Genomic DNA, 18,239 nt, shown 5'->3' with positions numbered 1-18,239 from the left:
CATGTGGATTTGCCAGCCAGCTGCTGATTAACCCCCACAGCTCTGAAAATCAACAGTTCTAGTGCCATGCCTCACACCAACTCCACAAATCGCCCAGGTCCTGCTTTTCTTCTGGGGTTTCAAGAGTTTTCTGAAATTAGACTTTGCATTTTCACCCCAAAAAGTTAAAAATAACTTCACTTCTGTCTTTTTTTTTTTTTTCCCTAATGGTTTCTTGCCAGGGCAGTGGGGAAGGACACAGCACTTGCAACCCAAAGACCACACTTAGCAAGTTTTGCCCAAATGCAATCTCAAGGACTGTTCTGAAACAGCACATGGGAGTAATCTGTCTACAGAAATGCAAATGAGCACCAGCACCCAGGAACATTAAGTAAATATATTTTAAATAATAATAAATGTATAGCCAGAGATATGGTGGTAAACCTATTTCATTTTACATCAAATCTTTCAACTCAAGGTTCACATCTGTTCTCAGATACACAAATCCTTCTCCATTTCCCAGCTACATCAAAGTATTATTCAGCAGCCAGTATGGAGTAGTTTGGGGGACTGTCTTGAGGAATGTGGGAATTTGGGACCTCTGATAGTGTTGCACAAAGCCTTTACTCAACTTTTTAAAAAATATAAAAAATAACAAGAGCTGCATCAATATATCTTTGGAAAACAATTCAAAGACATCTGCCTAATATCTAAATCAGACAGTCCTCAGCAACAACAACCCTACCTAACCTTTAGGTCTCTGTGAGATGAAGTTTTAGGACACAACTGAGGGCCCACTGTAATTGGTGTGCCTGTTGTCCCTAACCTCAGCAGGGCCCTCAGATGCTGGCAGGACTCAGGACTGGGCCTATGATGATCAGTATCTCAATTATTAATTTTTAATTAATTCATTTTCTTTCTTAATTAACCTTCTGTAACAGTCACATATACACCTCCCTATGTATGACACTATCACAGAGCACAAAATCACTAGTGTCATCAACTAAAGCATCCCAGGCATCACCTTTCAGCTAGAAGGAACAAAGTGTAACCATAGAAACTTAGTTCAAAAACTTCAGTGAGAAGATCTTTTTTTTTACAATATGGCCTTGCAGTTGGTGTTATTATTACTGAGTTTCACAATTCTCAGAAATTAAAAAGCTGTTTGCTCTATACCAAATACTCTGTAGAAGCAAACAGGTTATCCTCCAGATAACAGTATTCAGTCAAATTACAGACAAGGAATTTCAAGATCAGAAAAGGGCGGGGGGGGGAAACAAACAACACAAAGTACTGAACTAGCCAAAATACCATCTACTCCACCTTATGTTCTGCATCCTTAATGGATAATGTATCACTCCATGTACTTGAATTTAATTAAGTTGCTATGGGAGATTCACTGCTAATTTAGCAGCATCACCTTACACTGACCCACTGCTTTCATATGATTGCATTTCACAAGAAGCAACATGCTGCTATAGCAACCTCTGCTAAGTAATAGCTCAGGGCTTCTGCGAGCATTGCATTTTAAAGCTCTTGACTTTAGGCCCACTGAGAAGTAAGTAGTTGTGCTAGGTTACACCCACTGGGGGGGGAAGGTTTCAAGAGCCCTCCTTTCCCCAGGGGACAAAAAAAAATCTGATCCAGGTGGATGTGATTTCTCCCTCCTGGGAGGAGCAGTTCTCTGGGTCTAAGTTGGTCTGTTCCACTCCCCCTTCCTGTCCAGCAGGACTATAAAGGGGAGGATGTGGTAGCCATCTTTTTACTTTGATCCTGCCTGGCCTGTTTGAAAAGACCAACAGCTGCTGCTGGCCTCCTGGTTCTGCCACATGGTTGTGCCTGAGTCTCAGGCTGCGCCAGGGAAGGTTTAGGTTGAATGTTAGGAAAAAGTTCTGTACAGAGAGAGTGACTGCCCATTGGAATGGGCTGCCTGGAGAGGTGGTGGAGTTGCCGTCATTGGAGGTTTTCAGGAGAAGACTTGATGGGGTGCTTGGTGCCATGGGTTAGTTGTTTAGGTGGTGTTGGATCGGTGGATGGGTTGGACGCAATGATCTTGAAGGTCTCTTCCAACCTGGTTTATTCTATGTATTCTCCCTGCCGCATCCACACTTCTCTAAAGGACTGAAATCCACATACATCCAGGGAGATACAAGGCCATCCAAATTTGGTTTCGTATATTCTCCTATTCATCCTTATTCCTTACCCTTGTAAATCTTCCTTGTTATTTATATATATATATATATATATATATATATATATATTTAAGAAATTTACTTCTCCTACTTCCAAACTGACTCCAGGTTATTTTTTGGTAGATTGAACTTCAGTTAAGGCTCAAATCACCACAGTAGTTAATACTTCATGGAAAAGCAGCAGTTTTAAAATCCAACAGGGATCCTTTGATGACAAGTATGCACCAAATTAATGTCCTAAACTTTGCAGCCACTTTACAAAGGAGTTCGCTAAATGTAACTGAGAGTATAGCAAAAAGTACTCCATCATATCATTTCTGCTTCTAGCAGCAACAATATTAACTCAATCTTCAAAAAAGATTCTTGTGGTCTCGTGAGCTCTGGCAAATGTGGGGTGTAAGACCAGCTACTAGTCACCAGTAATGATCATTCATGATTTTTCAGTATCTGGATTTGGTGGTGGTCAGTGAAAGAGGCCAAAGAAAATAGACCTGTTTATAGAAATACGGATTTCGATACTGTCATTGGTTACCAAGAAGAGGAAAAAAACCTCAGTGGCCTGCAAAAACAGTTACAGGCTTTTCATGTCAAAAACACAGTTTTCATGTAGAAAACAGAGAGTGTAAATCATACAAGAACAATTACTACAACTTGTTTGTGTAAGTCTGGATAGCATCAAAACATGGCATGCTCTTCTTGAAAGTCCATCTGAAATTAGGCACTGCTTGTGCCAAGTCAGTCTGAATTGAAAACACTTTTATTTAAAACAATCAATCACCATGTAGAAGCTGTATTGATCACACTACTGACACATACAGTGCTACCAATTCAGGCCGTTTTCACTTTCCATCACTGAGGAACAGCATAAAGATCATGCTGCCCAGAGTATGGCACTCAGATAAATACCCATACTCAACACATTTACACATTGTGTCACCAGAGCCATTCATAAACTTTGTGTGGTAAATTGACACTTATATGTACAATAACAGATGCACAATTTGCAACTGCCAAGAACTGCTTATCATTTCTCTGCTAAATTGCCTTCTAGTGGCAGAATACTTGTTGCCTGAACAAGTGGAGAAGTTTGGTATAAAACTGCTTTTCCAGCACTAATAATGGTGGCTTACACGTTTAAACATGATCTACACAACAGCTGCATCTCCATTTCATCTAGTCACTTGAAGTTACCAGCTGATGCCACTTGGAACTGAAGTCCTTTGCCTTTTCCTCAAGTCTGTCAGCAGTTTATGTAGGTGCTCCCATTTCCACTGCCCTCAGTAGGAATGTGCCCCCAGAACGCCCACTAAGTAAAACCAAACCTCTCACAGCGCTCACAGGTTTCAGCTTTTATTGCTTCATCCAAATAGACAGTAGCAGTCATATAAGCTAATGACCAAATAATGAAAACTTTTAATTAATTCCTAACAATCATGCATAAATTCCCAAAGTGTCATAATTCTGCTGATGAATGAACTTTTTTTCTCTTATTTTCCTTTCAGCTCTAAGAAATGCTTTCTCCCAGGTACACAGGAATGTATTTTGGTAATGAAAGCTTTCTCATCAGCAAGCATAATCCTACAATCCTTACAGAGGGAAACTGCCCACCAAAATATTGAATGTCTAATTGAAACATGGAAATTCTGCCAGATTACAAAGTCTGTGTTGGATCCCAAAGCAATTCATACAAAACATTATTCTGCTCCTATCTCTATTAGCTTTAGCTACATGGCTTTACCGGAATCCCCTGGCAAGAGCATTCACTCAGTTAGACACTGCCCTCTCCTGGACCCTTCCGACATTTTCCTGGCCCTTAAAGCTTTTCCAGTCCACTATAAATGACATGGGTTTTGTGTACAATTTCAGTCCGACATTGAAACCACAACTGTCAGAGAGTATGACTTTTATATTCCACTGTTGTCTTCTTACAGATGTCTAATGACATATGAAACATACAACTGTCCTGCATAACTAAATAGTTAACAAATTTGTGCCAACTCTCCTGGGCATTTGAAAACTGCAAAATTGTGGCATATCAAACTGCACCTTCTACAAAGCTTGTTGGTTTGGACCTCCCACTGTTCAATTTGGTTTGAATTAATACTCTATGAAAAAAAAAGACATTGAGTGTATTTGATGTCCATGATATTTGCTAGAAAACTCTCTAAAACTATATCAAAGACTAGCAAACAAATATGTAAAAAACAATACTAAAGTGACTGATAGAGATTCCACACTGTTTTGGAACAAATCACAATCTTGGCAGTGTGGTTACACAAGATTATATATAAGGACTATATAATCACAGAATCTCCAAGGTTGGAAAAGACCTCAAAGATCACCAAGTCCAATCCGTCACCACAGACTTCATGACTAAACCATGGCATTAAGTGCCACGTCCAATCCCCTCTTGAACACCTCCAGGAATGGTGACTCCACCACCTCCCTGGGCAGCACATTCCAATGACGAACGACTCGCTCAGTGAAGAACTTTCTCCTCACCTCGAGCCTAAACATCCCCTGGTGCAGCTTGAGACTGTGTCCTCTTGTTCTGGTACTGGTTGCCTGGGAGAAGAGACCAACCCCCTCCTGGCTACAACCACCCTTCAGGTAGTTGTAGAGGGCAATAAGGTCTCCTGTGAGCCTCCTCCAAGCTAAACAATCCCAGCTCCCTCAGCCTCTCCTCATAGGGCTTGTGCTCGAGGCCTCTCCCCAGCCTTGTTGCCTTTCTCTGGACACGTTCAAGTGTCTCGATGTCCTTGTTAAACTGAGGGTCCCAGAACTGGACACAGGACTCAAGGTGTGGCCTAACCAATGCAGAGTACAGGGGCTCAATGATTTCCCTGCTCCTGCTGGCCACACTATTCTTGATGAGGCCAGGATGCCACTGGCCCTCTTGGCCACTTGGGCACACTGCTGGCTCATGTTCAGGCAGCTGTTAGTCAGCACCCCCAGGTCCCTCAAGCCACTTGGACCCCAGCCTGTAGCACTGCATGGGGTTGCCGTGGCCAAAGTGCAGCACCCGGCATTTGGATTTGTTAAATGCCATCCTGTTGGACACTGCCCATCTGTCCAGTCGGTCGAGGTCCCTCCGCAGAGCCCTTCTACCCTCTAACAGGTCAACATCTGCTCCTAACTTGGTGTCATCTGCAAATTTGTGATGACCGATTCAATCCCTGTGGCAATGCCAGCGATGAGCAGTGTGAGCAATCTGGCAGTGCAGGCCTAGAGCCTGACATGGTGGTAGGCCATGCTCAGCATAAGTGCAGAGCCAGCTATCAGTGTACCAGAACAGTGCTGTGCCTGCAGCACTGTAACTAAAACAAGATGCTGGTAGCCATAAACATAGCAAGTTATCTTGGGACAACAGGACATGCACCTGCATCAACAAACCTCACGTGTCATCAGTAGTTGGACCAATAATCTATAATAGTGTGATGTGTGGTCACTCATAGGGAACCGGTGAGTCCATGCCAACAAGGCATACCAAGTTTATATAAGTTGCAGCAGTTTCCTTGCTACGCACTTCTTCTGCCTGTCCTATCTCTTCTCCTTCCATGCTTTACTTTGCTGTGCTATACTCTCACCATAGGCCTGCGCCATAGGCCTGCAATACTGGAACAATAAAGGATCGATACCCGATCATACTGGTCAGCTGTATTGATTCCAATCATCATCTCCGTTGTCGCTAAAAATCCCCTCATCCAGATCATCCATAAAGATATTATAGAGCATGAGGCCCAGCACTGATCCCTGGGGGACACCACTAGTGACTGGCTGCCAGCTGGATGTGGCACCATTCACCACCACTCTCTGGGCTCGGCCCTCCAGCCAGTTCCTAACCCAGCACAGAGTGCTGCTGTCCAAGCCACGAGCTGACAGCTTGGCCAGGAGTTTGCTGTGGGGGACGGTGTCAAAAGCCTTGCTGAAGTCCAGGTAGACCACATCCACAGCCTGCCCCACATCCACCAGATGGGTCACCTGATCATAGAAGGAGATCAGGTTGGTCAAGCAGGACCTGCCCTTCCTAAATCCTTGTTGGCTGGGTCTGATCCCTTGGCCATCCTTCAGGTATGCAGTTACTGCCCCCGAGATAATCTGCTCCATCACTTTCCCTGGCACTGAGGTCAGGCTGACTGGCCTGGAGTTTCCAGGTTCCTCCATCCAACCCTTCTTGTGGATGGGCATCACACTGGCCAGTTTCCAGTCATCTGGGACCTCTCCAGTGAGCCAGGACTGGTGGAAAATGATGGAGAGTGGCTTGGCCAGCTCATGCCATGGTCTAGTCATGAGGTCTGTGGTGACAGGTTGGACTCGATGATCCTCGAGGTCTCTTCCAACCTTAGTGTTACTGTGATACTGTGATCTGCCAGCTCTCTCAGCACCCTAGGATGGATCCCATCTGGTCCCATGGACTTGTGAGTGTCCAAGTGGCTCAGCAGGTCCCGAAATAATTCCTCATGGATTTCTGGGGCATTACACTGCTCCCTGACCCCATCACCCAGCTCAGGAGGCCACTCGTCCTGAATTCCTCCTGCCTTACTGTTAAAAATTGAGGGAAAGAAGGTGTTCAGGACCTCAGCCTTTTCCTCATCTTCAGTTACAATGTTCCCCTCCAGGTCCAATAAGGAGTGGAGGTTCTTCTTGCCCCTCTTTTTTGCATTAATATATTTATAAAAATGCTTTTTATTATCTTTCACAGAAGGGGCCAGCTTAAGTTCTAACTGGGCCTTTGCCTCTCTAATTTTTCTTCAGCATAATCTAACAACATCTTTAAACATATCACAAGAAGCCTTCCCCTCCTTCCAAAGGTGATACAGCCCCTTTTTTGCCCTTAATTCCTCCAGGAGCTGCTTGCTCATCCAGGCCGGTCGCCCTCCCCGCCAGCTTGTCTTTCATCACATGGGCACAGCCTGTGCCTGTGCCTTCAAGAGCTCCTGTTTGAAGTAGGTGCAACCATCCTGGCCCCCTTGGCTCTTAAGGGCTGATACCCAAATAAGTTTCCAAATAAGTTTCTCAAGTTGAGGTTTGCCCTCTGGAAGTCCAAAGTAAGGGTTCTGTTAGTGCTCCTCCCTATCTCCCTGCATATTGAAAACTTCACTATCTCGTGGTCACTGCACTACATCACACCTTCAGTTTTTGTGTTAAACATAACACACATATCATGTTATAAGTTTTTAAAAAAATGCATAATGCAACAAAGATAGCTCAAACAAAATCAGTGCACAAATAAGAAAACCTGGTCAAGCATGGAAAATAAAAACCAGATTTTAAGACCAGACAAAAAGACTAATTTATTGTGGGTTTTGCTCACTAGTATTATACAGTCATGCTGTCCTGATCTAGCCTCTGTTGCTATTAAAGAACCTGTGCTATGTTTTCCTCCTTACTTCCCTGACACTGATATATGTCTTGGAGAATATTACAGCAGTGCTCCAGACACCTTACATTGAAGTAAGACCCACTGCACCATAACTGAACTCTAACAAAAGTTTGTACTCTGTATTTATGCTGTAAATAATAGACTAGAGTTGGCTTTTGATAAAGGCTTCTAGTTATTACACTGCTATACAAAAGAATGGAACTAAAATAGTGCAAAGTACCAATATGGATACAATGGCAATGTAATTAAAGACATGGGGATCTCAGGGGAAAATAGTCCAATTATTTAAAAACAACTTGGGAGGTAAAGGAGGCTTTGAGAAAGTTCTCAGCATCTCTTATCCTCCAGCTTCACACACACAACATGCTACACTTAACACCAAGTTAGAAGCCCACCGCAGTAATACTGCAATTACAGTGACACAGGCAGCTTAAGCTAAAATGCTACTAAAACAAAAAAAAAAAGGCCAGCTTGAAGAGTCTGTAAATTATTGAAGAACATTTGTGACAATACCCTGAGCCAGATAGGTACCTACCTGGTAAAGAGATCTGTCCCAGAAGTATTTTCTGAGGAGCTTAATGTCTAGCTCCGGCAAGTGCTGTGCAGCGTGGCTAAATGTCAGCATCAAAGCTCTCCATGAACGAGCAAACTGCGTGTAAGCACCCTTGCTAATCTCTGCTCTTGAAATGCCAAGCAAGTGACTGCTCTGGAAACTGGAACAACATGCTCTTTGAGCCAAAGCAGATGCTCCACACACAGGTACAAAGAAAGCACGGCCACAGTGAGCTTCCTTCTTGCCTGTCTCGAAGCTTTTTGGGATCACAGCACACTTGCTAAAACGAAAAAAGAAACAAAAGAGGTAAAAGATCTGACACATCCACTGAAAACCCATCTGGGCAAACAAATACTTCCCAGTGACTCAGTTCAGGCCTAAGAACATGCAGTTACTTCTAGCCATTAGCAGGGTTAGCTGTTAAGTTTTTTGCTCACTAGTAAACTAAGCCAGAAAGAGCAAGCTGTGACAATACCTATTTCTCCTGTTGCTGTAAATTAGGAATAGTACCATTTCCTGTTAGTGTTTCCACATATAGCAGTAGGACATGATGGCCAGCTAGCAGGTTTGTTATCCCACAACAGTGAAAAACAGAAAGCATCTCAGGGGAATACAGCATTGTTTGGACATTACAAACAAAGAGACATTCATAACATAATGTACTGTACCAGTGTTAAAAGCATTTCTTTTTATCAAACTGAACTATGGGTAAGTCTCACGTAGAGTACACGCTGCGCAGAGCAAGAACCAGAGGAACCACATACAAAACCAGAATGTAACCCAGTTCTTGCATATTTCTGTTTGCAAAGAAAAGCCAAGGGGCATCTGATGCTGAACATCTGGTACCCTTAGACACATACATATACCATGCCACACCTCAGGTCCACACAGAGGAAACTCCAGGCAGCTGAAACGTATCAGCACTTGTCCTCTAAGTTATTTGTCAGTGTGGCGCTCTCCAACAAAATAGCTGCAGCTGAAGCACTGGATTTGATGCTCACTTTCCCTCATCCATTCAATCCTGAGTTTTACAGAGGTCACCAAGTCTGCTGAGGTCTTGTGAAATTCAGGTCCTATGTTTTTATTTATATCTAAACATTTCTGTCTATGTATTTTAAGGATGTCCTCGACTTGGTAATGTGTTGCGATTCAGCTGAGAAGAGTGCTGGGAGGTACCTGATGGTACAGCTGCTCCTATGTCGCTTCATTAATTGACTTGCAGATGTAATGAAGGATGCAAATCATAAACTTTCTTTAATTGTAAATACAAACTTACCACAATTTTATAACAAAGGCAAAAGAGCTTCTTTATGTTTAGGCTCTGGGGGGAGTGGAAAAAACAACACAGCAAAAAACCCCTAAATCATCAGTAACAAAACCTAGCATTTTATTTGCCAGGAAGCATCAAAAGAAACTTCTTATCACAGCAAAAATGTCACTGCTCAGGTTCAGATCTACAAAAGTACATTGGCAGAATCCATTTTTCACTGAAATCAAGAGTTAGGTATTTCATTGTATCTGTGGAGCTAAACTAGCATATCCAAATACCATCTAATTTCAGAAAGTCTGAATTAGCCAATCTCAGGATTTCTCTCTTTCTTTCTATATAACATAGCATTCAGCCCAAGAGATGCTTCAATATACTGTCAAAGACAGTTAAGAGGAAATTTTCCAGCTGCTTTGCACTGCCTCAGCAACACAAACCATCTGGCACCACAACCATAATAAGCTTTTTGTTTTTTCCTCAAAGGTCTGAAAAATATTTCTAATTTCAGTTTTTGGAGACAATGATCATTGGTTCATTTTAGTTACCAATTCATACCATTAATGGTATGAATTACAATGTTCACAGATCTGCTAAGAGAGAATGGCATATATGTTTCAAAGCTTTCAAGTACATGCAACCTTTAAGTCCACTGAATTCAACTCAATCATCTGCAGAACTGCTTTGCTAAGCAGGTATATGGAACCACAAAATGGCTTGGGTCATAAGGGCCTTCATCCAAAGTCCCTACAAAAGGGACATTATATCAGCTTGCCCAAAGCACTAGCCAACCCGACTTTGAACACCTCCAGTAATGGGATATCCATAATTTGCCTGGGCAACCTGTTTCAGTGTCTCACCACCCTCATCATAAAAGAATTCTTCCTTAGATCCAATCTAAATACAACCTCTTTCAGTTTAAAATCATTGTCCCTTGTTCTGTTGCTGAAGGCCATAATAAAAAGCCTTTCACTATCTTTCTTAAAAGGCTGCTTTATATATTAAAAAACTGCAATAACATCTCCCTGGAGCCTTCTCTTTTCCAGGCTCATACAATACGTGTTCCATCTTTCCAATCATTTTTGTGCCCCTCCTCTGCTCACACTCCAATAGGTCCACCTTATTCTTGTGCTTTGAACTCTAGGGCTGGCTGCACAGCAAGTGATTCAGGTCAGCCCACAGGGAAAAAGAAGCATGAGGATCTGAGTCCAGCCCACAGCTTCAAAGCCCAGCCTAGCACTATTTGTCAAACACCTTGGTGTGCCTGGATCTGAGACATTCTTCTACAGAGAAACATTTAGATGAGCAGAGCTTAGGTTTCTCAAAACCCATCCAGAGATAGTGGAAATGATGGCTGATGTGCCTCTTCAAAAATGCAAGTCCTCAGTTCGACCTCCCCTTGCAGCAAGATGGGATTTGAACCCATACACACCATCCAACTCTCCTTGATCACTCATGTTGGGAGCACACCCTGTCCTATCTGTTGCAGAATAACTGAAAATGAGTCAGAGTGCAGAAGAAAATATAAGGCATACAGGGCAGAAGACAAAGTAAGCTGCAGACAGACTACAATGCAACAACCAGCTGGGAGAAGTCTGCTGTGCAGACATGGCTGCATTTCTAATTAGTGTCATCAGATGTGAAAAATGATGCTTGCTTAAAGAACACCCTAACCATTCAGACAGTAGGAAAATGTGTACCAGCATCTTACCTTTTCCTAGCTGTTTCTGAACACTGCCCTCATCACTCTTTCTGTACTTCATAGAGTCTGCTCCACAAGGACATTAGCAGAGTCAGTGCTATGCCACCAGGCTGGACCCTGGCAGAGCATCACAGGATGCTCAGCATCAGTACTCCCTCTTCAGGTTTTCTTATAGGTACACCAAGGAGTTGAAGTTTAAATGCTCAGGAATTACTGTGGTCCAAAATACAGCCCTCGAACAAGTATTGTGCAATTCCAGGTTAAAATATCCACTAGAAAATGAACTTTCAGAATTGCTCCTTGGTCTGGAGTACTTAAATTCTGCTAAAATCTCACTTTAGACATCAAAGTGGGTTCCTTGAATGCTTCTAACTGGATCTTTTTCTCTATATATAAAAATGTATTAACAAGCATCCAGCATGTAGGTTCATCTAATTAAAAGACATGCACACAAACCATCCAATTAGATACCAACCACACCACACCCCTCAGATTAAAAGCATAGAAACAAGAAAGTCTTTTTGTTAAAATGTTATCCTGGGACCACTGGGTTTCAGCGTTCATTTGTAAGACTGTAAAAAAAATAGATACAATTAGGACTTCCCTGACAATCAGAAACGGAGCCCTTAGGAAGCCTTCCCTAACAAGGGACAGCCTCTCTGCTCTAACGCTGCAGTCGATAAAGTCACTTTTCTGTTGGTGAAACCTTAAAAACAATGCAGTGTCAGTAAGTGTGCTAAAAAACAAACAACAACAAAATCCACCATAAAACAGAGTTTTAAAAATAACTAATAAACAGTAATTTATCTTTGTGGTCTTAATAACATCACCTGCAATAACAGTTTCTATTATGTCACCATGAACATTCTAGTAACTAATTTTTATCTGCCCAACCGAACAACCTTCCTCAAATCTGAAGCTAAATTTGTTCACAGCTTTCTTTACGTTAGATAATGAGTATGACACTCATCACCCAGGTCTGAACTGCTGCAACTTAGCAGAAGCATATTTAACACCAAGTAGAAACAGCAACAGGATTTACAAATAGAAGGACAGGGAGAAAGCAATAAAATAATACATGCCACAGAAAACGCAACAGTGTTCTTCAGAAGCAGACAATAAGCAGCAAGGTTGGGTAGGTATGAAATTCACTCCACAAGACCTATTCCTAGAAAACACTTAGGAAGTATTCATGAAATAAAATGTAAATTCTCCTTCTTCATGAATGGGAATTAAACAAGACTAGACACTGTTCCCTCCCCGTGATCCACAATTAATTTTCATTATCCAGGCTGCAATTTTCTTGTTTTTGCTAACAGCTTTAAAACAACACTCTTCCTCTTGAAAAACAACTGTAAACAGTGTCAAAGCCAGCAGCAACTCTTTTTGTTTGAATACCAGCACAGTTAAGTCATCCACACAACATGAACTTATAAAAAACAGAAACTGAGATACCCTTAGCCTACTGCATGTAACACTGAGTCCTTACAGCCAAGGGGCATAAGCCTCAGTGTATGACAGATACAAAAACTGCACTGAAGATGCTGAACTTATGTCTGGTGGTAAAACCACCCTAATCTGATGGTACTATGAGAGGAAATGTTACCTGGAGGCATTTTTCTCACCCAGATTAAACCATTCCAACTTTCTTTCTTCATTGTTTTTGGTTAAAATGAAAAACTGTAGGAAGATTCTCTCTCCTCTTCTTTTTTTTCCTGAGCAGCTCTAACAAGCTATTTGGCTTAATACATATGATATGATATGATATGATATGATATGATATGATATGATATGATATGATATGATATGATATGATATGATATGATATGATATGATATGATATGATATGATATGATATGATATGATATGATATGATATGATATGATATGATATGATACGATATGATATGATATTATTACTATGAATATTATTGGCTTAATATTTAATAAATACAATCAACAAGAAATTCAGCTTCTCCATTTCTCTCATCCCTGCCCCTTCTTTTCCATTCTTTAAATCCAGGAGTAAAGAAATACCTAAGCATAGTATCTCTGCTGGGCCCTCAGTTCCCCCGAGAAGCAAATTGCTTGTGGGTCTGGTGGTCTCAACATCTGACCAGTTTGTGTGAGTGAGCAGCTCCTAACAGGGCTGCCATACTGGCACTTAGTATATGTGAGGATTACTGAAAGGCTCATGCTTTCTTATTCTTTTGCTGAGTTTTAAATAATGCAGCTAACAAGTCCTGACCTGTACAAGTGCACTAAATTCCTGAACTATTTGCAAAGCTCTCTAGAAAATCCAGGTTTTCTCATTATCCAATACTTTTTTATACCTTATAAAAGGAATACAAACACTTTTTCAAAATACCAGAATGCCTACAATTAAATTGTTCTTCGGTCTTTCCACTAACTCATATGCCTTTAAATCCTCATAAAAATGAATGAGGTCCAAAAAACACCATACGGTGCATTAATTTTCTCCAGCAACATCACTTTAAAGTACTTTTTTTTTCAATAAAAACAGTCCAAGAGCTCTGAAAACTGACAGAATCTCACTAGATCTTAACTAGTGATGGATGACAGCCCTCATGCCTTGCACAACACCAACAGTAAAAAGAACATCCTGATACTCACACTGTTAAGACGCTGTAAGACCTCTAGGGCAAGGAGTTGCAGGGACAGCAGATAGGGAAAATCAGTCCCATCTTCTTTCTAAATCCTCATAAATACCCTTTTTCTCATCTATTTTGATTTTTGGAAGGCAGGGAAGAAACAGAGTGCTGAGACAACCTTTGATCTCCTTATAGTGGAAGATGAAGATCCTTCCCCCTCTCTTCTCAGGGGTGCTGACATCTGAAATCCTCACACCCTTTCTCCCATGCTCTTCTTCCTTGTACACAGAGGCTCCCTCAGCCACACGCAATCCTCAGCTGTGCTTGGCCTCTTGACTTTGTAGGGAAATAAACAGTGATGGGGACAGAACCAGGAAATAACCTAAGTCAGTACTTAGCAGAAAAGAACACGGTTGTAAGAATCAAAACTATGCTTTCATAAAGGAGAAAGAAAGGGTAAAGGATACAGGAGCCAAAGGAAAATTAAACAAACTGCTTAGAGGATACCAAAACAGATGTCAGGCCTGCCTCAAGCCTAGACCTCTGAAAGAAACACAGGGAATGAATTACCTCCCTTAGGCTGAAGGAAAAGCTGTCCAGAAAGCCTTCAGGAGCCCTGGTCTCAGAAAGGGTGGCCAGTAAAGACTGCCCAGACAGGATTGCACTGAGAACTCCTCACTGTGCATGAACATCACTATCAGACCCCAGGAATATGGATGTATTTTTGTTTTATTTAGAAATAAGCAGAAAGATCCCAGGTTCATCTAAGAGCAACAACAGGTACAAAAGGAGAGGTCACTTACAACCCAAACAATTCTAAGAATCTTTTCAGCGCAATAGTGCCCATGAGGCAACCACTAAGGCAGCACACTCAAGACATACTCACCTAACATCTCAAACATTCATGGAGACTATACATAGTGAAATGAACATCCCTGCTGTTCCACAGTGTCCAAAGTTTGTTTACACACAATACTTAAATCTGAAAACAAAGTAGGAAAATGACACAATCAAAAAAATACAAGTCTTAAAAAAGTCTCATGAAGGAATCACTCTCTTTCATATAAATGTTGCAGTATACCTGAAAAATAACAATTACCATAACTAAAAATTAAAGAATTTTGCTGTCTAGATAGAGGCTGCCCTGGTACCAACTGAGCAGTACTGCAACCCTCCAGACCCACAACACACCCAACATAAACCTCCCCATGTTTCAAGTAAGCAGGCACCCAACTGGCTTTGCCTGAGCCTCTCTCAGTGCTGATGGTATTCCCCTGAGGCTTCTGGGTTAGACTTCCAACCGATCTGGATGAAATACTTAGCCAAGTCTATGAATAAAACTACAGCTGATTTCTTCAGGCTTCAAATCAAGGTTTTCACTGCTAAGATCCAAGAACTGTTCCAACAGTTGAGTAATTTGAACAAATTACACACAAAAAAAGAAACAAGTAACTGCTGTTTAGGCTTTTTTCTCTCTCCCGTCTAGCCAGTATTTCAATGAGACCTTTTTTTTTTTTAATTGTTTTTACATATCCTAAAAGAGCTATTTACAACAGATAGACAAAAAACATCCTTCTCCTAGGGAAGCAGATTTCAAGCTATCTGTAATTAAGAACTAGAAAGACTTAAGATGGGGGGGAAAAGCCCTCACCCAAAGAAACAGACTAAGTGCTGTGTTTTCACATTCCAAAAGCTTGCATGAATTTTTTTGTCATTTTGGCTCATACGGAAACTGCCTGTCCTCCAGTTTTTAGCAATTTAAAGCACTAAGGGAAAACATATGAAGACTGTTGAGGAATGGCTTGCAAAGACATGGTTCTATGGAATTATGGTTTGAACAAGAGCATGTAGGCCGCACTCCATCTTGTTATTTACTGCTCACAGTAAGCTAGTGTGTTGATGCAGCCAGGCCACCGTGGCCTTGTAGCTGTGCTTGCAGCTGCCTGCAAAGGATAACAGGATACCAAAGCAAGGTCACTACGCCCTTACAGGCAATAACAAGTAAAGAAGAATGTAAAACAGAATTCTTGTGATTATCTCATCAGGATGGGAAAGCAGGATGTTTAACCGCAGAAGGTGGGATCGGCAGCTAGGCTACTGTATATAAGAAGTGTCTGATGCTCAATAAAGTTGGATTTCGTGGATCATATTGATCGTTGCCGACCCCTTCTTGCGACAAGTGGCGCCTGGAACAGGGACCCCACAGAGAGGGTTCGACCGGGACCCCACAGAGAGGGTCCGACCCCACAGAGAGGGTCATAGACTCACAGAGAAGTCTGAAGGTTCCTTGAGGGTTCGACCCCACAGAGAGGGTCATAGACTCACAGAGAAGTCTGAAGGTTCCTCGAGGGTTAAGTGTACGGTCGTGAGCGCGGAGGCAAGAAGTACCGGCCCGGGACAGCAGTACCGGAGGCTGTTCGTTGACCCACGGAGAGGCAGAGAGTTCGTTGACCCACAGAGAGGCAGCGAGACGACAGCCTGGGAGCCGAAGACGTTGTAACCTGGAACTGCTTGGGAACTGTGCGCACAGGTACTAATGTATGATGGATAGGCAGGCAACGTATGATTTACTTAAGTGCTTTTTAGAAAAGCGGGGCTCTAAGTTAGATGTTAAAAAGGAATTGGAGCCTTTATTGGAATGTGCTGAGAAGTTGGGGTATTTCGGGGATCCCAACGATGTTTTTGATAGACTACGGTGGAAGGAATTAGGACAAGATTTATGGATGAAAAGTGTAGACGATGATAAGGCTGCTAAGAAGAACAGTAAGCCATGGAGAGCAGTTATGGTAACATTCGATCAGCATGCTGCAGAACAAAAAGCTGCTATTCAGGCATGGCAAAAATTATCAGCGGGCCTGAGGAAAGGAGCAGCGGACACTGACGGGTAATGGATCGCGGCAGTGAAGTTTGTGGACGTCGGTGAATATGGAAGGAGAGGCAGCGCTCTCCGTATTGCAATGCTTTTTAGAAAAGCGTAAGGCGCAGATATCGCCCGAAGTAATTCCTGGGTTTTTGGCCCATGAATCCGCTTTTAGGGTATTTCCCGAGCGGAGATAGTTGTTTTGATGAAACTTGTTTGGAGAGACTATGGAAACAGACTGTGGGACTGGGTCACTATCAAGCTGCAAAAGCCGTGGCGAGAATGCATAAACTGTATTAAAAAATATAAACTGGAACAGCGAATGGCTGCTGCAGTTACAGCGAAAATTGTCGGGAAGAGATGCAGCCCTAGTTCTATTTGAGTTGCAGCCGGACGATGTGTTTCAAAGTATCGGCCGATCGACCGGGGCCGCCCCCGATATATCTTCGGCGGCCACATCGCGTTTGCACCCAGCGGGGAGGGAGCCGAGAGGGGGCAGCTCGGTGCGTTCGATCTCGTTCATCAACACCTTCCTCTGATATCGCCAGCGAGGGCTCGGATTCGGAGACAACAACACCGCCAGCGAGGAGTTCAAGCAGCGTCGACTTTGTTTTACGGCCCCTCTGAGAAACAGCGGAGCGCTTGGGGGCTCGCGGTGACGGCGTTCTTACCACCGCACCCCGCCCGCGACGGCTCCGACCAAGGCAGTACCGACTGACGCACCACTGGTACCGGCGGCACTGACAGTAGCAGCAGCCCAGCGGCGGCCGCTTCCCGGCCCCCACCTTTTCCCCCGCAGAGGCTCGCACCAGCGACCCCCTTCCCAGCGGCTTCAGCCGCGACTCTGCTCTGATTTAAAGCAACAGTGCTAATTTTCTCATTCCTGGTTGTAATGTCTTTCCGAGATTTGCTATTTAGAGTTTTGCTAAGCTTTTGTAATAAGAATGGTGAACGGTACGCATTTGGTACTTGTGGGTGGTTAATACATAGCCATTGTGCTAAGGTATGAAGATTTGTTATTTAGAGTTTTGCTAAGTTTTGTAATAAGAATAATGAATAGTAAGCATTTGGTATTCACAGGTACTTAGTACATAGTAATTGTAGCAAGGTATACCTACTTAGTAATGAGTTCAAATTATAAGATTTCTTTTCGGTTCGAACCTTCTTAGTTGTGTGCCTTGGCATTTCAAAGGAGCTCCATGTAATATTGTAATAATGTTAAGGTTTGTAGTGAATAGGTATTCATTTTCTAACGTATTCTTTAGCTAATGTAAGGTTTTTAGATTTCTTTCTTAGACATAGACTACAAAAAAAAAAAAAAGAGAAAAAAAAAAAGAAAAAAAGGGTGTGGAAAAAAAAAAAAAAAGGTAACAAGTGCAAAGAACAAGAAATTTTAAAATGGCAAACAAAAAGGTGACAAGTGCAAAGAAAAAGTTTAAACAAACCAAAATATAACAAAAGTACAAAAACTCTGGATACAAAAATAGAGTACTAAATAACAGAATAACAGAATAGAGTACTAAATAACAGAGTAATAAACAAGAGCAACAATAAAATTAAAATATTAAAAACAAAATATGACAAACTAAAAAATCATAAGGATTGCTGACAAAATAGCTGTTAACAAAAACGTAAGAATTGCTAGTAATAAATAAAAGATAAGGATTATCAAGACTACTAGATTAAAACAAAAAC

The 18,239-nt window shown here is 42.1% G+C and overlaps 1 protein-coding gene across 1 annotated transcript in view; it reads right to left on the bottom strand.

Annotated features, from left to right (window-relative positions):
* The window catches only part of ARHGEF28 (Rho guanine nucleotide exchange factor 28), a 113,652-nt gene that overhangs the window by 85,735 nt on the left and 9,678 nt on the right, over window positions 1-18,239 (bottom strand). The window contains exons 2-6 of the mRNA XM_054177776.1: window positions 17,256-17,393; window positions 16,969-17,167; window positions 16,046-16,217; window positions 8,090-8,387; window positions 2,679-2,730 (exon numbers count right to left, since the gene is read on the bottom strand). Of these exons, the coding sequence (XP_054033751.1) occupies window positions 2,679-2,730; window positions 8,090-8,387; window positions 16,046-16,217; window positions 16,969-17,167; window positions 17,256-17,393 (859 nt within the window). The remainder of the gene's footprint in view (window positions 1-2,678; window positions 2,731-8,089; window positions 8,388-16,045; window positions 16,218-16,968; window positions 17,168-17,255; window positions 17,394-18,239) is intronic.

This window comes from Dryobates pubescens, chromosome Z, assembly GCF_014839835.1.
Source record: "Dryobates pubescens isolate bDryPub1 chromosome Z, bDryPub1.pri, whole genome shotgun sequence".
Classification (NCBI taxonomy): Eukaryota; Metazoa; Chordata; class Aves; order Piciformes; family Picidae; genus Dryobates; species Dryobates pubescens.
Note: the sequence above shows the minus strand (reverse complement) of the source record. Positions and strands in the feature narration are given on the sequence as shown.